The sequence below is a fragment of the Sapajus apella genome, unplaced genomic scaffold, assembly GCF_009761245.1.
Source record: "Sapajus apella isolate SASKATOON/1434 unplaced genomic scaffold, GSC_monkey_1.0 scaffold58, whole genome shotgun sequence".
Classification (NCBI taxonomy): Eukaryota; Metazoa; Chordata; class Mammalia; order Primates; family Cebidae; genus Sapajus; species Sapajus apella.
In genome coordinates, this window is record NW_022436998.1 from 3,117,083 (window position 1) to 3,141,221 (window position 24,139).

Sequence of the window (24,139 nt, forward strand, 5' to 3'; positions counted from 1 at the left end):
AAGATATACCTGCCCAGAAGGGGAAAAAAAAAGTTGCAGAATGTTTATGCACAGAAAATTTCTAGAAAAAGGCCCAAGAAATTTAACGATAACACTATGGTGAATGAGCCACGGTGAGAAGCCAGAGTCAGGGATAAAGAAGACTTTTACTTCTAATGTGTATATGTTTATGTTTATTAAGTAACCTATGGTATTTATTACATAAATTATTTAATAAACATAAACATATTTATGTTAATTTAACATATTAAACAACAAAAGTTATTTAAAGATGTTATTTAATAAACATAACATTTTAAAGAAAACAGAAGGAGGGAACTCTAAGATTTGTTTTAATTCAAAGACAGTTCTAAAAACAAACAAAAAACAAGAAGCCAGGCAAGGTGGCTCACACTTGTAATCCCAGCACTTTGGGAGGCTGAGGCAGGCGAATTACAAGGTCAGGAGCTCGAGACCAGCCTGACCAACATGGTGAAACCCTATCTCTACTAAAAACACAAATATCAGCCAGGTGTGGTGGCACGTGCCTGTAATCCCAGCTACTCGGGAGGCTGAGGCAAGAGAATTGCTTGAAGCCGCAAGGCGGAGGTTGCAGTGAGCTGAGATCGTGCCACTGCACTCCAGCCTGGGTGACAGAGTGAGACTCCATCTCAAAAAAAAACAAAACAAAACAAACAAACAAAAAAAACAAACAAACAGTAAAAGCATTAATCTTCAGCCTGAACAAATAGTTTGTGCGTGGTAAAGAGTATTGGTGACACTGTCACCTATGTTTCACAAAATTAAATTACCAGTTTTGAAATCAGTATCACACTGATAAATAAAGACTAGGACAGAACAGCCTGAACTTACCAAATAAGGTCTTATGTACTTCTAGCATGGCCTTTTGTTTTAAGCTGCCATCTTTAATTAATTCTTCCATATTATTAAACAGACTATTTAGGTTTTTGCCAAAAATATCCTGAGCTTCTGCATTGTGTTGGTCAACCGCCTTCTTACGATCCAGTTTGGAATGGAGACCAGATACATCTTTTGTAGTTTCTTCAACTGTGTTAAGCAGCTATATTTTTAAAAATAAGTTTTGACAAAATGAATATGGCAAAAGGAATCTAATGAAAATATCTACATAAGGATTTATATTGGTAAGAACTAGTAAATTTTCCAGCCTGGCCGACATGGTGAAACCCATCTCTCCTAAAAATACAAAATTTAGCCAGGTGTGGTGGTACATGCTTGTAATCCCAGCTACTCAGGAGGCTGCGGCAGGAGAATCGTTTGAACCTAGAAGGCAGAGGTTGCAGTGAGCTGAGATTGTGCCACTGTACTCCAGCCTGGGGGACAGAGACTCTGTCTCCAAAAAAAAAAAAAAAAAAAACTAGTAAATTTTAGACATTGTATCAGGAAAAATGCTTTAACTCATGCTAATTTATCCAGATGCCCAGTAATGTTTATTTCGCTTCCTATAGCCATCTATGTAAGCAAGGAAAACCGATTTTGTCAGTTATTGCAGTAATTATGCTTCCTCAGAACTTTTTTCCCTTCTATGTTCTACTGTTTTCTCAAAAGTACATCTAATGGCGGGGCATGGTGGCTCGCGCCTGTAATCCCAACATTTTGGGAGGCCTAGGCCAGCGGATCACCAGAGGTCAGGAGTTTGAGACCAGCCTGGCCAACATGGTGAAACCCCATCTCTACTAAAAATACAAAAATTAGCTGGTTGTGGTGGCAGGCATTTGTAATCCCAGCTACTTGGGAGGCTGAGGCAGGAGAATCGCTTTTGCCTGAGAGGCAAAGTTTACAGTGAGTCAAGATCATGCCACTGCACTCCAGCCTGGGCAACAAAGCAAGACTCTGTCTCAAAAAAAAGTATAACTAATAAAAAATTAAATACCTCCCACATCTTTCATTACTAGAACATACTAAATTCTTAATGACTAATTAAGTTCAATCATCCCCACAAAGAAAATGCATCCCAGTATCACTATTCTAAATGTCTACAAAATATATTATAAAGTTATGTTCTATTTTCAAAACTCCAGGAGCAGGAGTATTTTTTCATAAGTCGACATCTCCACCAAGAAAAATATGGATTAAATGGGAAAATAATGTTTTTTAAGTGGAGAGAAATACCATTTGGAGTGAATAAACAGATTATCACAATTAATGCTTAAGCACAGAAAATTACTTCTACACATTCTCTAATTTATTTAATGTGAGTACAAATCAATGCAAGAGACAAACCTTGCTGGCAGCATCATGAAGTTTCTCCTCAGTACTTTCCAAAGCTGATGTGATGTATTCTTCTTTAAGAAGTTGTAATTTAGTTTCTTGCAAATGTTTGTGAGTGGTTTCAAGTTCCTGTGTTTTATTTTGCAGGTCAGATTTACACTGGTCAAGTTCATTTTTATTATCCATAAACAACTCTGTAACCTAAATATAACACAGAATTTAAAAAAAAAATACTGATCTGGTTGGCAAGGTATCTGACTAGTTCATAATATAAGATTAGAAAAATGAAACAAATCATTTCCATGCAGCTCTAACAAGTTACCCCATAGGTTAGGACAACTATGGCATCTGGTTTCTTCCTGTAATCTTACTCAACACTTTTGAGATTAAATAACAGGTTTGGTGTATTACTATTAATTCAGGGTCCTTCAACATTGTCAATGGATTTGAATATAAGAGTGTTAATGTGGTCCAGCAAGGTGGCTCACACCTCTAATCCCAGCACTTTGGGAAGCCAAGGCAGGAGGATCACTTGAGCCCCAGAGTTTGAGACCAGCCTGGGCAACATAGCGAGACTCCATCTCTACAAAAAAATAATTAGCTGGGCATGGTGGTGCATGTCTGAAGTTCCAGCTATTCAGGAGGCTGAAGCAAGAGGGTTGCTTGAGACCAGAAGTCTGAGGCTGCAGTTAGCTATGATTATGCCACTGTACTGTATGTAGCCCAGGCAACAGAACAAGACCCTGTCTCTAAAAAATAATTAAAAATAGGCCGGGCGCGGTGGCTCAAGCCTGTAATCCCAGCACTTTGGGAGGCCGAGGCGGGTGGATCACAAGGTCAAGAGATCCAGACCATCCTGGTCAACATGGTGAAACCCCGTCTCTACTAAAAAAAATACAAAAAATTAGCTGGGCATGGTGGTGCGTGCCTATAATCCCAGCTACTCAGGAGGCTAAGGCAGGAGAATTGCCTGAACCCAGGAGGCGGAGGTTGCGGTGAGCTGAGATCGCGCCATTGCACTCCAGCCTGGGTAACATGAGTGAAACTCCGTCTCAAAAAAAAAAAATAAATAATAATAATAATAATAATTAAAAATAAATAAAGGTATTAATATGAGGGTGGCACTGAAAGGTCAGGTCTCTTGCATATCCTAGTTATATTACATTTATTTAATATCCAGTCTCTCCCAATATCTGTATTCCTTCATCTGATATGTTAACAAAAATGCCTCAGCATTCACTATTTTGTAGTTTTAATAATAAAATCAAACAATTCAGTTAATTTCTTGTAATGTTTGATTAATATAAGCTGCCAGCTTTTTTGATGTGATTAATGATAGTAAAAAATAATGATATAACTTACTTTCAGTATCAGGGTCAGCAAAATAAAATCTTAAAGATGGGGCCATGCACGGTGTCTCACGCCTGTAATCCCAGCACTCTGGGAGGCTGAGGCTGGCAAATCACAAGGTCAGGAGTTCAAGACCAGCCTGGCCAGCATGGTGAAACCCCGTCTCTACTAAAAATACAAAAAAATTTAGCCGGGCATGGTGACACACACCTGTAATTCCAGCTACTCAGGAGGCTGAGTCTCAGCTACCCAGGAGGCTAAGACAGGAGAATCACTTGACTCCAAGAAGGGGAGGCTGTAATGAGCCAAGATTGTGCCACTGCACTCCAGCCTGGGTGACAGAGCGAGACTCCGTCTAAAAAAAAAAAAAAATCTTAGGCCGGGCGCGGTGGCTCAAGCCTGTAATCCCAGCACTTTGGGAGGCCGAGGCGGGTGGATCACGAGGTCAGAAGATCGAGACCATCCTGGTCAACACGGTGAAACCCCGTCTCTACTAAAAATACAAAAAATTAGCTGGGCATGGTGGCGTGTGCCTGTAATCCCAGCTACTTAGGAGGCTGAGGCAGGAGAATTGCCTGAACCCAGGAGGCGGAGGTTGCGGTGAGCCGAGATCGTGCCATTGCACTCCAGCCTGGGTAACAAGAGCGAAACTCCGTCCCCCCAAAAAAAAACAACAAAAAAAAAACAAATCTTGAAGGAAAAAATATTAAGTCTTTCACATTCTAAAATTTTCTTTTAATGTTTGCTTTTCACATAACATTAAATATCATTTTAAATGCTTACCCTACTTAGCTCCTCCTCAACAGCACCAATTTTTTCAATCAGTTCTACAATCTGCTCTTCTTGAACAGTTAATTTTCCACTCATGACTCTAAAATGAAGTTTAACAGTTAATATTTTTTTTCTAACTCTTACAAAATTTATTCTAACACAATTGTGGCAGCTACACAAACTCATTTCCAACATTTATCACCATCACTTGATACTTGTCACTTGATACCTATCAATAAGCAATAAATTCAAATTGCAAAAAACATTATATTCCTTGTCTGTGTTTTATAAACGAAATATTTTTCTCTTGCACTCAATTCTGAAACTAAGAATCCTTACCTATGAGGGGAAAAGCATGTGTGTACCAAATTTGAGAAGCTAGAAAGTTAACAGAAGACTATAACTCAAAGTAGAGAGAGGAGGGAATATAATCTAAGTGTCTATTACCAGGGATACAGAATACAAATATGCCACAAAGATGCTAGAAAGATTTGGAACTTAAAGGCATTATGTATGTTAGAGGGAAAGGGTAAGATTAGGGGCTAAAAACTGAGACTTAATTAATTAAGTATGTATACAGAGTAATTACACTCCCTGCTGCTGCAACACACCCAAACACTGGCACAAACACCACTCTCACACCACCACATAACCCTTATGAGAACAAAGGATTACTCTCTAGAGCAGAGTTTCTCAGCCTCAGCACTACTGCATCAGATAATTCTTTGTTGCGGGGATGTCCTGTACATTTCAGGATGTTTAGTACCATCCAAGTAATGACAATAAAAAATGTCTCTGGACTCTGCCAAATGTCCTCTGGGGGACAAAACCATCCACCACCACCACTCCCCCAACACCATTCCCGTTGAGAGCCACTAGTCTATAGGGACTGCAGCAGAATTTCCAGGTTCACTTTCACTAGACACCACGGATTGTAGAAGTAAGGTTTGGGGACTAGAAATGAGTATTTAAGGTCAGGCAGGGTGGCTCATGCCTGTAATCCCAGCACTTTGGGAGGCCGAGGCAGGAGGATCACCTGAGGTCAGGAGTTTGAGACCAGCCTGACCAACATGGAGTTGGTCTCTACTAAAAATACAAAATTAGCCGGGCATGATGGCACATGCCTGTAATCCCAGCTACTCAGGAGGCTGAGGCAGGAGAATCATTTGAACCCGGGAGGCAGAGGTTGTGGTGAGCCAAGATCGCACCATTGCATTCCAGCCTGGGAAACAAGAGCAAAACTCCATCTCAAAAAAAAAAAAAAGAAATGAGCATTTAAGTGTGATTCTACATACTAAATGGTGGGATACTTAGCCCCCTCTACTCACTTTAATCCAAAAATAGCAGCAGCCAGAAAAATCTCCAAGCAAACTGGGCAAGTCTTCTCAGGAAAGATTGATGTCTTGCCCAAAAGAAAAAACTCCAACAAAGAATGACATCTGATAGAAGCCCAGACTTAACACTGAGATCACCACTTTTTCATCTATAATGAACTCACAGGTCCATAATCCTCACCCATGTACAAAGCTTCTAATCTATCTTAACTGCCAGCCAAAAATCACTAGACATTTGAAGAAAATAAATACAAATGACAGACATCACAACATAGGGGAAAAAAAAGGATCCCAAAGGAAAGAAAAACAGAAAAGAAAACTTCAATAACATTAATAAGGCCGGGCGCGGTGGCTCAAGCCTGTAATCCCAGCACTTTGGGAGGCCGAGGCGGGTGGATCACGAGGTCAAGAGATCGAGACCATCCTGGTCAACACGGTGAAACCCCGTCTCTACTAAAAATACAAAAAATTAGCTGGGCATGGTGGCGCGTGCCTGTAATCCCAGCTACTCAGGAGGCTGAGGCAGGAGAATTGCCTGAACCCGGGAGGCGGAGGTTGCGGTGACCCGAGATCGCGCCATTGCACTCCAGCCTGGGCAACAAGAGCAAAACTCCGTCTCAAAAAAAAAAAAAACAAAAAAACAAACAAAAAAAAAACACAACATTAATAATGTTTTTGAGTTAAGGACTATATTTATAAAATAAGAAGATGCCATATTTTTTAAAAGGAGGGACAGGGATGACAGGGAACAAGAGTTTTTAGAAACTAAAAATTTGACAGCAAAAATAAAATTCAACAAAAATATTAGAAGATGAAGTCAAAGTCAAAAAATGTCATAAAAAGTAAATAAAATAGAGTAATGCTTTTTTCAAGCACAAAGCTCACAGGTCTTCCAAAATCACTTTAATGGGTCTGATTTCTCGAGTATTCATTTCAGAAGTAAATGCCTTTATTTGCTCATCTATTTCTTTGATAACAACCAACAATTTTATACTTCACATTAGGCTTAAATGACAAAGATTCTTCTGTGAATGCAAATTCCCTTAACATGTTGGTTAGGCTGGTCTTGAGCCCCCGACCTCAGGTGATCCACCTACTTTCGCCTCCAAAGTGCTGGGATTACAGGCATGAGCCACAGCACCGGTCCTTGTATTATAATTACATAAGAGGTAACCATTGAGGAAAACTGGCTGAAGAATACATAAAACCTCTCTTGCACTCTTTTTGCACCTTCATGTGAATGTATAATGATTTAAAAATAAAAAGTTAATAAAAGATTTTCTAAAAAGTGTTTGATAGCTACTTGTTAATGTCAAAACAAAATGGATGCCAGCACGGCAAAACCCTGTCTCTACAAGAAATGCAAAAATTAGCTGGGTGTGGTGGTACATGCCTTTAGTCCTATCTACTTGGGAGGCTGAGGCAAGAAGATTGCTTGAGCCCAGGAGATTGAGGCTGTAGCAATCCAAGATCATGCCACTGCACTCCAATCTGGGTGACAGAGCAAGACCCTGTCTCAAAAGGAAACAAACACACACACACACACACACACACACACACACACACACACACAGAGAATGAAGTATTTACTGGCACTTGGTATAAAGATTTTACTTACTGCTACATAAGTAAGTTTTACTTCAAACAGCCTGTTATCAGAAAATGCTTATTCTTGGAAATTAACTCCATAGCCAAGGGCTTACCTAAAATTTTCTTCAGAAATGTACACTCCATTTTTCTCGCGGGTTGCAGCAAGATCTCGTTTTAAACGCTCTATCTCCTCCGTATACTCCTACACAAAAGGAATGTTGTAGGTGTCAGTTTAGTACTTTTTTCATTCAGTTTGGGAAGGACATGCATCAAATAAAACAAAGTTAGCCTTTTTATGTCTTTTAAAACATACAGAAGTATGATAAAAAGTTATGACCCTATTTTTAAATCAGTGTTAATTTGTTTGAAATAAAGTCTTTTGGCTGGGTGCAGTGGCTCACATCTGTGATCCCAGAACTTTGGGAGGCCGAGGCAGACGATCACTTGAGGTCAGGAGTTCAAGACCAGCCTGACCAACATGGAGAAACCCCCATCTCTACTGAAAATACAATATTAGCTGGGTTTGGAGGCACGTGCCTGTAATCCCAGCTACTCAGGAGGCTGAGGCAGGAGAATCACTTGAACCTGGGAGGTGGAGGTTGCATTGAGCCAAGATTGTGCCATTGTACTCCAGCCTGGGCAGCAAGAGCTAAACTGTCTCAGTAAAAATAAAAATAAAAAAAAGGTCTTTCGCCGGGCGCGGTGGCTCAAGCCTGTAATCCCAGCACTTTGGGAGGCCGAGGCGGGTGGATCACGAGGTCAAGAGATCGAGACCATCCTGGTCAACATGGTGAAACCCCGTCTCTACTAAAACTACAAAAAATTAGCTGGGCATGGTGGCACGTGCTTGTAATCCCAGCTACTCAGGAGGCTGAGGCAGGAGAATTGCCTGAACCCAGGAGGCGGAGGTTGCGGTGAGCCGAGATCGTGCCATTGCACTCCAGCCTGGGTAACAAGAGCGAAACACCGCCTCCCCAAAAAAAAAAAAAAAAAAAAAAGGTCTTTCAAAGCTCCTTTAAATACACTCATTCTAAAAATATAGACTTCCCAAGAAAAAACACAACCTCCAGTACCCAGGTTGGTAGCACTATTTCACACTAAAATGAACCAGGATTCCTTAGAAAAACATCTGATTCCAGGACTGAGGAAGGAAATAGTCAAGATGAACACCGAACATTTTGTCAAGACAGGAAAGAAGCTAAGCAAAGCCTACTGGGCTAATGAAAAGGACTCAAGCCACTTAAAGAGGACCCCCTCTGTGTCCTCACCCAAATCTCATCTTGTAGATCCCATAATTCCCACAGGTTGTGGGAGGCACCTAGTGGGAGATGAGTGAATCATGGGGGCAGGTGTTTCCCATGCTCTTCTCATGATAGTAAATGGGTCTCAAGAGACCTGATGGTTTTAAAAAGGGGAGTTTCTCCAAACAAGCTCTCTCTTTGTCCAGTGCCATCCACCTAAGATGTGACTTGCTCCTCCTTGTCTTCTGCCATGATTATGAGGCCTCCCCAGCCATGTGGAACCATTAAGTCTATTAAACCTCTTTATTTTGTAAATTGCCCAGTCTGGGTTATGTCCTTATCAGCAGCATGAAAACAGACTAATATACCCCTGGCCAGAGATGAGCCAATTTGAGCATCAATGAGGATAACAACTACAATGGGTTAACACAAATACGTTAACATGTAAGATACTTAGTTTAAATTACTACATAAAAACGCTTCCATGGGCAATTTCAAATCTTGTTTAATAATTATCTCCCGCTTCAGTTTCTTATTTTCACATTTGTCAAATAAGATTACATTACTCTATAATAATTCACAATTACCTTAATGAGAGCTTTTTTGGTGAGTTTCTGATTCACTTCAGGCTTATTTAATATGTTCTTTGCTCTATGAGCATACTCCAATGTACTCAGAGTTTCCTGTCATGGAAAGGAAAGGTCAATTACTGAAGATACTGTGAGAATAATGTAGTTCTGTTATCTAAACTATGTTATACAATAACTTACAAGTAATATTTTACAGTTATATCTGATTTTAAAATCTAGTCATTAAGACCACTATGGCCAGCCTTTAAAAAGAAAGTTGTTCAATCCTTTTTTCCATTCTCTTCAATTTTCAGGGTCTTGACCTCTAGGATAATTTCCTTTACACTATTCTTAAACTCAATGATGGCTCATATTTGTAATCCCAGCACTTTGGAAGCCAAGGCCTCCTAGGGTCACTTGAATATAGGAGCTTGAGATCAGCCTGGGCAACATAGAGAGACCCTGTTTCTACAAAAAATACATAAAGAAATAAAAATTAGCTGGGCATGGTAGCGTGTGCCTATAGTCCCATCTACTTGGTAGTCTAAGGGTGGGACTCCCAAGTAGGGGGGATCACTTGAGCCCAGGAGGTTGAGGCTGCAGTGACTATGCCACTGCACTCCGGCCTGGGCAACAAAGATACCCTGTCTCAAAAAAAAATTAAAATTAAAATTAAAAAAACCTCAATGAATCTACCAACTAACTGATGAATAAACAAAATGTCCTATATCCATACAATAAATTACTCACTCATAAAAAAGAATAAAGTATTGCTGTTACAATACAGATGAATCTTAAAAACATTATGCTAAGTGAAAGAAGCCAGTCACAAAAAACTACATATTACGTAATTCCATTTATATGAAACATCCAGAATAGGCAAATCTATAGATGCAAAAATCAGTAGTGACCTAGAGCTGGGAGTGGGGCAGATGGAAACTGAATTTCGGTGGGTTCAGACTTTCTTTCTGGGGTTATGAAAATGTTCAAAACTTTGATTTTGGCGATAGTTAGACAACTCTGTAAACATACTAAAATTATTAAATTAGTATAATAAATTATATTAATATTTTATACACACACACACACACACTTTTTTTTTTTTTTTTGAGACCGAGTCTAGCTCTGTCACCCAGGCTGGAGTGCAGTGGTGCGATCTCGGCTCACTTCAACCTCCGCCTTCCAGGTTCAAGTGATTCTCCTGTCTCAGCCTCCCACGAATCTGGGGTTACAGGTGCCTGCCACCACGCCTGGCTAATTTTTTGTATTTTTAATAGACACAGAGTTTCACCACATTGGTCGGGTTGGTCTCGAACTCCTGACCTTAAGTGATCTGCCCGCCTCGGCCTCCCAAAGTGCTGGGATTACAGGTGTGAGCCACCACACTCGGCCTTTTTTTATTTTTAGAGGTAGAGTCTCATACTGTTGCCCAGGCTGAAGTACAGTAGCATGATCATGGCTCACTGAAACCTTCAATTCCTGAACTCAAGCGATGAATTTTATGATATGTGAATTAAATCTCAATAAAGTCTTTTTTTTTCTTTTTTAAATGAAGGGGAAGTTGGAGACCTTAAAGAAGGTTTTTAAACTTCATTTAGGTCAAGCAAGGTGGCTCATGCCTATAATCGCAGCCCTCCGGGAAGCTGAGATAGGAAGATCCCTTGAACCCAGGAGGTCAAGACCAGCCTGGGTAACATAGTGAGACGTCTGTCTCTATTTAAAAACAAAACAAAACTTAGCCAGGCCTGGTGGTTCACACCTGTAGTACTGGCTACTTAGGAGGCTGGGGTCGGGGGAATCGCTTGAGTCCAGGAATTTAAGGTTATAGTGAGCCATGATCATGCTGCTCCACTGCAGCCTGGGAAACAGTATGAGACTCTACCTCTAAAAATAAAAAATAAATAAATAAAAACTACACTTAAGGCAGATGAGAGCAATAAAATAAGAGTACATTTTACCATCTTTGTTGCTTCTCTTGGTTTTTCCTCTCTGTTCCCACACATCCAATTCCATCTTCAGTGTTCTCTAAGTAGCCTCTATAACACTAGCGAGCACTCACTAGAACTGCTTCTAAGTCCTCAATTAAATCTCCACACACCACCCATTGATAATGACCACAGCAATTTTCTTTGAAGACTGTGTGGAAAAAGCAATTAAGATACTGGCTTTTTAAGCTTAAAAACATCACTTCTCAGCCTTTTGGCTAAGATCAAGTGTAAGGTTAAAAAGTCTGCCAGGAAGGACAAACATAATTTTTCAGAAGTGTCCTCCTGTATATGTTCATATGCAATGTCCAGATTCTTTTACACTATAGCATAGAATGAATGAAGCTAAGAAACTTTTTTCTTGTACTTTTTTTTTTGAGATGGGGTCTCACTCTGTCACCCAGGCTGGAGTGTAGTAGCATGATCTCAGCTCATTGCAACTTCCACCTCCCAGGCTCAAGTGATCCTCCCACCTCAGCCTCCCAAGTAGCTGGGACCACAGGAGCGCACCACCAAACCCGGCTAACATTTTGTATTTTTGGTAGAGACAGGGTTTTGTCATGTTGTCCAAGCTGGTCTCGAACTCCTGAGCTCAAGTGATCCGCCCACCTAGGACTTCCAAAGTGCTGGATTACAGGTGTGAGCCACTGTGTCCTAGTAAATGAAATTTTAAAATACATAACAGCTAAATAAGAATTACAGCTACCATATTTGCAGCTTCCTTTCAAAGGGCTTACCTCAAGATTGAGAGATGCAGGAGAAATTGTTGCAATTATAGAAGTTCTTGTACGCCCTCCAAGAGAATCCTGGAGAATTCTAGTTAGTTTAGATTCTCGATAAGGAACATGAGGTGTTCTTTCTACAAGAGCAGTAATAACCCTTCCCAAAGTCAACAAGGATTGATTTATATTTCCAGCTTCCCGAGCTCTCTTATCAACAGCTCCAGAACGCCCAATGTTTTCACTTCCTGCAAGATCAACCTTTAATTTTAAAAATAAAAACAAAAATTGAGTCTATTGGATTTGGATTCAAAGACTTTCATTCTCATAGTATACATAATATATTCAATAGCCCGCAAAATAATGTTTCTATAATTAACAAATTTCTTCTCCCACTGCAAAGTTAATCAATCACCCAGTGACCACAAAAATTTGTCTAAAGTACAAAATTTCAAGCTGCTCTATGAGGTTTTTAAGAATGAATCAGTAGTATTAAGGTAGATGCTTACCAAGTTCAACTTTCCAATTTTAACAAGCTCTTCTCCATCAATTGTGGTTTCTTTCATATGTATTGTAACAGAGAAAACTGAGTGGGAACGACTAGAAAACAATATCAAGTTGCCCAGTCATTATAATGTAAAACAGTATTTGCTGCTTCTAAAATACTGAAAACAGGAAAGGAAGATCTAAATACAGAAGGGTAGAGAAAGATAACATCCGACAGGAGATAACAACAAGATTTTGGAGGATAGGAGATGGATAGAACGATGATTAGGTTGCTTTCTCATATCTTCTGCCTGCTAAAGAGACATCAATAAGAAGCTACCTAAGGCCGGGCGCGGTGGCTCATGCCTGTAATCCCAGCACTTTGGGAGGCCGAGGTAGGTGGATCACGAGGTCAAGAGATCGAGACCATCCTGGTCAGCATGGTGAAACCCCGTCTCTACTAAAAATACAAAAAATTAGCTGGGCATGGTGGTGTGTGCTTGTAATCCCAGCTACTCAGGAGGCTGAGGCAGGAGAATTGCCTGAACCCAGGAGGTGGAGGTTGCGGTGAGCCGAGATCGCGCCATTGCACTCCAGCCTGGGTAACAAGAGCGAAACTCCGTCTCAAAAAAAAAAAAAAGAAAAAAAAAAAGAAGCTACCTAAAAAAACCCCTAAAAGACAGAATCCAGCCCGGGGCACAGTGGCTCATGCCTGTAATCTCAGCACTTTAGGAGGCCAAGGTGGTGGATCACCGAAGGTCAAGAATTTGAGACCAGCCTGGCCAACATTGTGAACCTCGTCTCTACTAAAAATATAAAAATTAGCTGGGCGTGGTGATAGGTGCCTGTGATCCCAGCTACTCTCGAGGCCAAGGCAGGACAATCACTTGAACCAGGAAAGTAGAGGTTGCAGTGAGCTGAGATCATGCCATTGCACTCCAGCCTGGGCAACAGAACGAGACTCCGTCTCAAAAAAAAAAAAAAAAAAAAACCAAAGACTTAGAATCCTGAGGTACCTCTGAAAGCTGTATGTGGGTGGCGTTGAAACAGTTGCCTGGTTATGTCAAGAAGATAGCTTGCAATCAATCTTCCTATTCATAAGAACCATTTGAAATATGTCATTACCATAAATTCAAATGGTACCAAGCAAGCCATTAGTTTACTCTCCCACCTCCCAATTGTATATGCACAAGTACATTTCTCTGCCTTGAGACTGTCATTAGAAATAGGTGACTCCTCTCCCCAAACAGCAGAAATAGTAAACAGCGTGATTACTAAAACACAACAAGATAATCACTGCTAGATTATAAAATGTTCGAAAGTCTACCTTTTGCTAAATACTGATATTCAGGCCAGGGGCAGTATAGCTACCTTTGGGAGGTCAAGGTAGGAGGGCCACTTGAACCCAGGAGTTTGAAACCAGCCTGGGCAACATAGTGGGACCTCCATCTCTACAAAACATTTAAAAATTAGCTGGGTATGGTGGCATGCTCCTACAGTTCTGGCTACCCTGGAGGCTCAGGTGGGAGGATCACTTTAGCCCAGGAGGTGAAGGCTACAGTAAGCCATGACTGAGTCACTGCACTCCAGCCTGGGTGACAGAGTGAGACTCTGTCTCAAAAAAAAAAAAAAACTAACCAAACAAAAAAACAAAAAACATCAGAGTGTACAGAGGTTTGGGAAAAAAAACCCAAAAACCAAAAAACAAAACAAATACTCTGCTCTTATCTTACTGGAAAAAAAATTATATAGATGACTAAAGACATTTTTTTCTATATCCAGTGGCATTTGGTGGACATTGTTATGTTTGTTAATGCTGTTGACAGTTGACAGGGAATATGGTAAGTTTCAATTTTCTTCTTTGCAATTTCATATTACTTAAACAAAAATTAAGGACGGGCAAGGTGGCTCACGCCTGTAATCCCAGCACTTTGGGAGGCCAAGGCAGGCAGATCACAAAGTCAGGAGTTTGAGACCAGCCTGACCAACATGGTGAAACCCTATCTCTACTAAAAAAATACAAAAACTAGCGGGTGTGGTGGCGTGCGCCTATAAACTCAGCTACTCAGGAGGCTGAGGCAGGAGAATTGTTGAACCAGGAGGTTTGCTGTGAGCTGAGATCGCATCATTGCACTCTAGCCAGGGCAACAAGGGGGAAATTGTGCCACAAAATAAATAAATAAATAAAGTATCATTTTTATAAAAATTATTTATTTAAAATTACAGAAAAAGAGGAAGGTACAAGGAAGAACATACATGTAAACTATAGATCTGAATTATAATATTCATCTCATGATTTTCTGCCATTATCTACCCAATCCTAATCCACATTAGGGAATTAATACAAATAAGCATTAAAGTCAGCTTTGATTTGGGAAAACTGAATTAATTTATCTTTGTCACATACATTCATAAAAAGTGACCTTTACAAGTCTACATACAAGAAAAAAGGAAAAATAGAAATTTTATATTTTAGTGAAATATACCTAAAGAAATTTTACCTACTCTTCAGTTCAGTTCTCTAAATTCTACATGAAATTAAGTTATAAATCAACCAAAGAATAAAATTTCCATTTTATTGGAAAGCCATTATAGTGAAAATTTAATTAAAATTTTGAAATCATCCAAAATTCCATGATCTTTATAACTTTTATGGTATATTTTTCTTTTGCTTTAAATGTAAACTTTTTTTAGAGTTGCAACTATAATTGTTATGGCATTTTGTAGAAATTTTCAACCACACGCAAACAAAGAAATAAGACTTCTAATCCTAACAACCATTTTGTAGCTCACAGAAACTGATATGCAGATAAAGTCACTTATTTACCCAAAGTCACATACTGAATTAACTGCAAAACTGAGACTACACACAATATCTAATTCCCAATCTACTGCTTTTTCTATTACATTCTGATGTTCTTTCAAAGACCATACACACATACACAAAAAAACCTGTTTTAGTAAACTGTATTTGTAGAATTTGGAAATTTGTCCTACAGGGGTCTTCATGAGAATAAAGGAGTTCCTAACTTATGTAAATTTACTACACTTTATCTTAGCCAAAAGGCTGAGAAGCAATAACTTATGTAAATTTAAGATAGGAATTTTATATTTCACTGAATAGAGTGGTAAGAGAAGAAAATAAACCATTTTTAAAAAGAAATTTTGTATTTCAATAAAAGATATTTAGAAGGAAAAAAAATCATCCCTTTCACCCCATGAAAGATAGTGTTAGTGACCATCTGTCTCCCACATTAAAATGAAGCCATTTTAAAAGACCTGACTTCTTCCAATCCCTATTCAAAGCAAGGGTTTTCAAGCTGTATTCTAACAGCAGTAGGGGGCTCCACAAAAGTGTCTCAGGGGCCCCTTCATAAGGCTAAGGAGGTAAGCCTCTGAGCATCCCATACCAAAATCAACTACAGCAGCCACATTTTATCCTGGGCTTCCATAAATGATATCACTAGAACAAAAGGATTCTTCTACTTTAAAAAAGTTTAATACTTCAGCTATGGTTCAAGTTATCTTTGTTCTTTTAACATTCTTCCAATATTGGGCCCTTCCCTATAAATCTCAAGCCAATTACCAACAACCCCTCCTTATAACACAAAATCTAAGCATGTGACCCACGTACCTTGACCCACCGCAGTCTGACTTTCTCCAAGTTCCTAATTCTTCTTAAAAGAAAATGGGGCTAGGAGACAGACTATGGCTTTCTTACCTAGAGTATGCATTCATCAAAGTAGCTGCAGTTGTCCTTTTTGCTGCCCCCTTTTCTAAAATTTGATAGACTTCATCCTTGTTGTGTACCGTAATTTCTTCTAAACCTTTAATTATCACTCCTCTCTGACCAAAATACCAAAAGAACATCCATTAGATTGGTTAAAGCACATGCGCACGCACATGTACACACACACACAAACACACATTCTCTCTCTCTCCGCACCCGCCACCCCGCCCCCTGCCCCAACTTCTCAAAGCCTCACACATTAAAATTCAGAGACATTTCATTCTCAAAGACTGAATTACCTTGTTACGGGGATCATCAAACATCTGTAGTCTCTCAGAAACATCAGAAGATGGATTAAGAAGATCAAAAAGTTCTTCATTATAGATCTCCAACAGAGACACTTTGACTGAAAATTCAGTACCATTATCAGTAAGTTTCTCAAAAATTTGATGAAGGGTACGTGGAATTATACCAGCCAAGGGATCCTGAAATTATAAAAGGACTAATATAAAGGAAGAATGCTATTTACTGTGGCAGTTAAAATACATGGACTTCCTTTATAATATATTTAAACATAAGTATGGTAAACTAAGTTAAAAAAAAAAAAAAAAAGAAACAACTTAATGTTAAAGAAGTCACTTACAACAGTCTGTTCAACAGTAGTCTTCACACCCTCCATAAACCTGTCATACTTCTTAGCCATCTTCATGCCTGAGCATCACATGGAAACCAATGGAACTCATCTACTTATAAAGCCAAATTCAGTAATTCTGACCCACTAACCTATGCTTTAAGCCTATTCCATATCTCCTATGGTTATAATTTCATAACTTTATTATCCATATGTAAAATAAGTTAATGCCTCAATTATGTAACCACTAGAAGAAAGGATCTACCCAAATATCAACAATTTGGAAAATTGGCTGGGCAAGGTAGTATGTGCCTGTAATAGCTGCTCAGGAGGTTGAGGTGGGAGGTCTTGAACTCTTGGGCTCCTTAAACCCAAGAGCTCAAGACCAGCCTGGGCAACATAGTGAGACCTCACCACTTGAAAAAACTAACTTGACAAAAAAAAAAAAAAAAAAGGCCGGGCGCGGTGGCTCAAGCCTGTAATCCCAGCACTTTGGGAGGCCGAGGCGGGTGGATCACGAGGTCAAGAGATCGAGACCATCCTGGTCAACACGGTGAAACCCCATCTCTACTAAAAATACAAAAAATTAGCTGGGCATGGTGGCGCGTGCCTGTAATCCTAGCTACTCAGGAGGCTGAGGCAGGAGAATTGCCTGAACCCAGGAGGCGGAGGTTGCGGTGAGCCGAGATCGCGCCATTGCGCTCCAGCCTGGGTAACAAGGGCGAAACTCCGTCCCCCCCCAAAAAAAAAAATGTTGGGGTGGAAAATTAACCAATTTTTTTTTTTTGAGACAGAGTCTTGTTCTATTGCCCAGGCTGGAGTGCAGTAGCACCATCTCAGCTCACTGCAGCGTCCACCTCCTGGGTTTCAGCGATTCTCTTGCCTCAGCCCCTAGGTAGCTGAAATTACAGTTATGTGCCACCATGTCAGGCTAATTTCTGTATTTTTAGTAGAGACCAAGTTTCACCATGTTGGCCAGACCGGTCTCAAACTGCTGATCTTAGGTGATCCGCCTGCCTTGGCCTCCCAAAGTTCTAGGATTACAGGTGTGAGCCACTGTGCCCAGCCAATTAACTAGTTATTAAACTCATTTAAATTTAAACACATTACTAAATTTAAATTTAAACTTTTTTAAAAAAGTTTTAACACTTCAGCTATAGTTCAACTTGTCTTTGTTCTTCTTTCAACATTCTTCCAGAATTGGTTCTCTCCTTTAGTTATTAAACTCACTGAAACCCATGAAAATCTTTGTAAAATGTAGTATATGCTTTCTCAATATTAAATAATACGTTTATCTTAATTTCATGAACACTTAAGATCATCATGAATATAGTACTATACTTCCTCTGGCCATGCTAATGTTTTGAGACTCATTCCTTCAGTACAAAGCCCTCCCTGCCTTCAAGCCTCACTCATACTCCAACTTTTCTACAATATTCTGCTCTAACCATTCTGTTGTAAATAGACCCCTCTTTTATCACATAACTGTGCCATATATATCGGTCCTTCCTCTCCCAGTGTGGCTGTTTCTTAAACAGGAATCATACCATACACTTTAATTTTACTGAAGTAGTGATTTACCCTAAATTCATTTTGACACAAGTACCCTGATCTTCTCTATTTCAAGACAGAGGCCCTCAAACAAGTTTTATTCAGTTAAATTTCAACCGCATTGGAGATAAAAATATGTTATAAACAATAAATACCTCTTCCCATGTATACTCTTCATTAGGTGACCTTTCACCTTCCATTGTAAAGGTTTTTCCAGTGCCAGTTTGGCCATACCTGTCAAGATTAGTGTTAAATCAAAAACAAACATACACTCATATGACTATTAATGACAGATTAAAAGAAATAGGCAGGCATGGTGGCTCATGTCTATAATCCCAGCATTTTGGGAGGCCGAGATGGGTGGTTCACTTGAGGTCAGGAGTTCAAGACCAGCCTGGCCAACATGGTGAAACCCCATCTCTACTAAAAATACAAAAATTAGGCCAGGCATGCTGGCTCAGGCCTGTAGTCCCAGCACGTTGAGAGGCCAAGACTGGCGGATCACAAGGTCAGGAAATCAAGACCATCCTGGCCAACATGGTGAAACTCTATCTCCACTAAAAATATAAAAATTAGCTAGGCAGGTGGCATATGCCTGTAGTCCCAGCTACTTGGGAGGCTGAGGCAGAATTGCTTGAACCTAGGAAGCAGAGGTTGCAATGAGCAGAGATCACACAACTGCAGCCTGGCAACAGAACAAGACTCCGTTTAAAAAAAAAAAATACAAAAATTAGCCAGGTCCAGTGGTACACACCTGTAATCCCAGCTACTTGAGAGGCCAAGGCATGAGAATCACCTGAACCTGGGAGGTGGAGGTTACAGTGAGGAGAGATAACACCTCTGCACTCCAGTCTGGGCTACAGAGTGAGACTCCGTCTAAAAAACAAACAAAAAACAGGCTGGGCATGGTGGCTCACGCCTGTAATCCCAGCACTTTGGAAGGCTGAGGAGGGTGGATAACCTGAGGACACGATCAGGAGTTCAAGACCAGCCTGGCCAACATGGTGAAATCCTGTCTCTACTAAAAATACAAAAAATTAGCCAGGTATAGTGGTGGGTGCCTGTAATCCCAGCTACTTGGGAGGCTGAGACAGGAGAATCACTTGAACCCAGAAGGCAGAGGTTGCAGAGAGCCGAGATCATGCTATTGTACTCCAGGCTGGGCAACAAGAACAAAACTCCATCTCAAAAACAAAACAAAGCCACGCATTTAAGCTTTTTCATAAACCTGAAAAAACAGTGTTTTACTTACGCAAAGATAGTACAATTATAGCCCATAATAACTTCATCCAGAATTGGACAAACAACACTTCGGTAAACATCAATCTGTTTAGTAGATGTTCCAAATACCTATCAAAAAAAAGAATTAAAAAAAATAAACCTCAATATTATTCTATTTTAATAATTATAAAATATATTATATATGAATTAATAATTTTGGTTTTGTATGTTAACTAATTCATAATTCAGCCTACTAGAAGCCATCTGACAATTCAAAGAGACAAATGAAATTTCTAAGTATATACCATTTTCCAGGGGAAATATGTATATTAAAATTATTTTACATTAGTGGATAATCAGGAAATTGCACCACATGTTACCATATCAAAAGTATATGTTTTCCTCGAGCTCTTGTCAGCCAATCCTCCAGTTCGTACACTAACTTCTTTTCGTACAGGATCACATTCTACTATTGAATGGGCACTAGCTTTCCGCTCTGACAAATTAAACGGTCTATAAAAAGAAACACACAAGGTCATTCAGGAACTCTTAGTTATCATGTTATCAATGACATTTTCACCAACTACATTAGTCAAAAAAAAATGTGAAGTTCTGACCATACTATTGGTGACAGGGATTAAATCAGGACTAAATGATACTGCTAAAGCAGATAGTAAAATTATAAGTGTCTCAAGTTTCACAAATATAATTTTTTAAATGTTCAAAGAGATGTAAAACATTACAATTCTGGCAGCTTCTTAGAGTAGATACTAATAGAATTGTTTTGTTTTGATGGTAGAGATGGGGTCTCACTGTGTTGCACACACTGGTCTCAAACTTCTAGGCTCAAGTGATATCCCACCTCAGCTTCCCAAGGTGTTAGCATTAAGATGTGAGACACTCTGCCTGGCCACTAACAGGTTTTAACTTGTAAAAATGCCAAACTTATTTTTCAGAATTCTGTTTCTACTATTCTTATCTGATCAAGTTAGGTTATGATGTAGTGGAAAAAACATGTCAAACTTGTGTTCAAAATACTAATCTGCCAGTGGATACTTGGCATAAAATAAAATATACATAAAAATAATGACTAACAAGTTGAGTACTTACTATGTGCCAGGTACTCATTGTTTCAAGTGCTTTACATGTGCTCACTCAGTTTGTCCACACAACATTGTAAGGTTGGTAGTATTACTAGCCCCATTTTTCAAATGAGTGAATAGGCACAGAAGGGCTACACTACCCAAGCCAACTGGATCAAGGGTCCTCATTCTACAAAAATGCCTGAATAGGTATTTAGTTGAAAAGATCATTTCTTTAGGAAGCCCTTTCCATCTTATGAGCCTCCCCCACCCACACCAACCAAGACCACATTAAATATTTGCTATATATTCCTATAGCACCCTTTATACACCCTTTCTAAACATCACCTCTAATTTTTTTTTATGTGTTACCCACTAGACCTCAGGTCACTAGGGAAAGAAACCCTGTCTAGTTTACTATTTCCGCAGCACCAACTACCATGCATAGCACACAGTAGGTTCTCAAACATTTATTAAACTACATTACCTAATAAATGTCATCCTAAGAGGAATTATGGGAAAGCTAAAAAGAACCACAGTCCACAGAGTAGCATCAATAAGATAACTATATACTCAATATATGTCTGGGCCAAAGGGAGAGACATAATCTTGACCTGAGTTCATTTTTCCCACTGAGTATCATATATTTTGGAGAAAGTGCCAAACAGGAAATTATTTTCCCCTTATCACTAGATAAACCAAGTTGCTATTTATTTAAGAAGGATACCTGAACTTCCCCTGGCATAGCCCACTCCGAGTATACTTTTGAGTGATCAGAAGACCAAATCTATTATCCTGGGAAACTTAACTCCCAGGTAGTATCTGGTAATGCTGTCATTTGCCAACTGTACTAAAACCTACACAATGCATATAATCCACATGAATGTACAGTAAGATTAAAAATTCAACAAAACTAAGGCAGAACCAACTTATACTGAGGTAGGCCAAGAGCATCAAGTGGAGTGAATTGCTCTCACGTGGCTAAAGCTTTTCCAATTAGTCTATTATTTTTGGAAATAGACCTAAACTAGTATCTTGCCTGAACATATAATTAAGTTACAAAATGAATACCATTCACGTTGCCAGGACCGAGTAATTGAAAATTCATACAGATCACACATTCTTAAAAGTTATCAAAACTCCCAGAGAAGCTTTAGGGACTATCTGTACTCTAAGAAGGAGAACTGCCAAGACATTATTTTCCTACCCAGAATTCTCTAACTTACTAGAAATTGCAAAGTTGAACTTTGGGAGGCTGAGGTGGGCGGATCACAAGGTCAGGAGATCGAGACTGTCCCAGCCACCATGGTAAAACTCCGTCTCTAATAAAATACAAAAATTAGCTGGGAGTGGTGGCACATGTCTATAATCCCAGCTACTTAGGAGGCAGAGGCAAGAGAATCGCTTGAACCCGGGAGGCAGAGGTTGCAGTGAGCCAAAAATAAAAATAAAAACAAAATAAAAAGGATAAAGAAATCCAAAAAATTGTCTTAAAAAAAAAAAAGAAATTGCAAAGTTTCCGCTGATCACACTAGCAAATCCATCAACTTGCTGGTTCACTACAGTTATATAAAAATTCAAACAATCAAAATGGCGAGGGAAGGGAGATTGAGGATTTAAAAAACCCAAGTCCTAGGCCAGGTGCAGTGGCTCACGCCTATAATTCCAGCACTTTGTGAGGCCAAGGCAGGTGGATCACAAGGTCAGGAGTTTCACACCAGCCTAGCCAACATGGTGAAATCCTGTCTCTACTAAAAATACAAAAATTAGCCAGGCATGGTGGTACACGCCTATAATCGCAGCTACTTGGGAGGCTGAGGCAAGAGAATCACTTGAACCTGGGAGGTGGAGACTGCAGTGAGCCAAGATGGCACCATTGCGCTCCAGCCTGGGCAATAGAGTGAGACTCCATCTCAAAAAAAAACCCAAAAACCTTCTCCTGTGGAGAAGTGCTTAATTAATTCCACAAATATTCATCAAGTACTTATTATGTGATAAGTTCTTTTCTAGACACTGGAGATATAGCATGAACAATACCAAAGTTAAAGTAAAGAAAAAAATCAAAATCCTGTGCTCAGGGAGCTGTTAACTCAGTGACAGAAGGAAGAGATAACTATCAAATGAATAAAATATTAGATGCTGATAAATTAGAAATGAAAATACAGCAGGCTAGGCACAGTGGTTCATGCCTGTAATCTTAGCACTTTGGGAGACTGAGGTGGGCAGATCACTTGAGGTCAGGAGTTTGAGACCAGCCTGGCCAACATGGTGAAACACTATCTCTATAAAAATACAAAAATTAGGCTGGGCACAGTGGCTCACGCCTGTAATCCTAGCATTTTGAGAGGCCAAGGTGGGCGGATCACTTGAGGTCAGGAGTTTGAGACCAGCCTGACCAATACAGTGAAACCCCAGCTCTATTAAAAATATAAAAATTGTAGCCGGGCGCAGTGGCTCAAGCCTGTAATCCTAGCACTTTGGGAGGCCGAGGCGGGTGGATCACGAGGTCAAGAGATCGAGACCATCCTGGTCAACATGGTGAAACCCCGTCTCTACTAAAAATACAAAAAATTAGCTGGGCATGGTGGCGCGTGCCTGTAATCCCAGCTACTCAGGAGGCTGAGGCAGGAGAATTGCCTGAACCAGGAGGCGGAGGTTGCGGTGAGATGAGATCGCGCCATTGCACTCTAGCCTGGGTAACAAGAGTGAAACTCCGTCTCAAAAAAAAAAAAAAAAAAAAAATATATATATATATATATATATATATAAAAATTAGTCAGGTGTGGTGGCTCATGCCCATAATCCCAGCATTTTGGGAGGCCAAGCAGGCAGATCACAAGGTCACGAGTTTGAGACCAGCCTGGCCAATACAGTGAAACCCCACCTCTACTAAAAATACACAAAAAATTAGCTGGGTGTGGTGGCAGGCATCTGTAGTCCCAAATACTTGAGAGGCTAAGGCAGAGGATGCAGTGAGCCAAGATAGCAGCACTGCACTCCAGCCTAGGTGACAAAATGAGACTCCATCTCAAAAAAAAAAAAAATTAGGTCGAGCACAGTGGCCCACACCTGTAATCCTAATACTTTGGGAAGCCAAGGTGGGCAGATCACTTGAGGTCAGAATTTCTAGAACAGCCTGGCCAATGTGGTTAAATCTCATCGCTACTAAAACTACAAAAATTAGCCAGAAACTGCTGGAATCTGGGAGGCAGAGGTTGTAGTGAGCCAAGACTGTGCCACTGCACTCCAGCCTGGGCAACAGAGCAAGACTCCATCTCAAAAAAAAAAAAAAAATCCAAAAATTAGCCAGGCATGGTGGTGGGTACCTGCACTCCCAGCTACTTGAGAGGCTGAGGCAGAGGTTGAAGTGAGCCAAGATTGTGCCACTGCACTCCAGGCCTGGGCAACAGAGCAAGACTCTATGTCAAAAAAAAAAAAAAAAAAGAAAGAAAGAAAGAAAAGAAAGCAGTTAAGGGGGACAGGAAGTGTTGAAGGGGGAAGATAGTTGGTTGTGATTTTAGGGTAGTTAGGGAATGTTTCTGTGCTGAAGGTGATATTTAAGCAGAATCTAAAAAGCAAAGGAGCAAGTCCATGTAGGTATTTTGGCAGAAAAGTTTCCAGGCAAAGAGAACAAAAATTGCAAAGATCCA

The 24,139-nt window shown here is 39.9% G+C and overlaps 1 protein-coding gene across 1 annotated transcript in view; it reads right to left on the reverse strand.

Moving 5' to 3' along the window:
- Positions 1-24,139, reverse strand: part of KIF11 (kinesin family member 11) — a 58,667-nt gene that overhangs the window by 20,753 nt on the left and 13,775 nt on the right. The window contains exons 2-13 of the mRNA XM_032245528.1: positions 19,788-19,920; positions 19,439-19,536; positions 18,342-18,420; positions 16,304-16,489; positions 15,996-16,120; positions 12,298-12,388; positions 11,807-12,049; positions 9,103-9,198; positions 7,388-7,476; positions 4,363-4,450; positions 2,242-2,430; positions 853-1,060 (exon numbers count right to left, since the gene is read on the reverse strand). Of these exons, the coding sequence (XP_032101419.1) occupies positions 853-1,060; positions 2,242-2,430; positions 4,363-4,450; positions 7,388-7,476; positions 9,103-9,198; positions 11,807-12,049; positions 12,298-12,388; positions 15,996-16,120; positions 16,304-16,489; positions 18,342-18,420; positions 19,439-19,536; positions 19,788-19,920 (1,625 nt within the window). The remainder of the gene's footprint in view (positions 1-852; positions 1,061-2,241; positions 2,431-4,362; positions 4,451-7,387; positions 7,477-9,102; positions 9,199-11,806; positions 12,050-12,297; positions 12,389-15,995; positions 16,121-16,303; positions 16,490-18,341; positions 18,421-19,438; positions 19,537-19,787; positions 19,921-24,139) is intronic.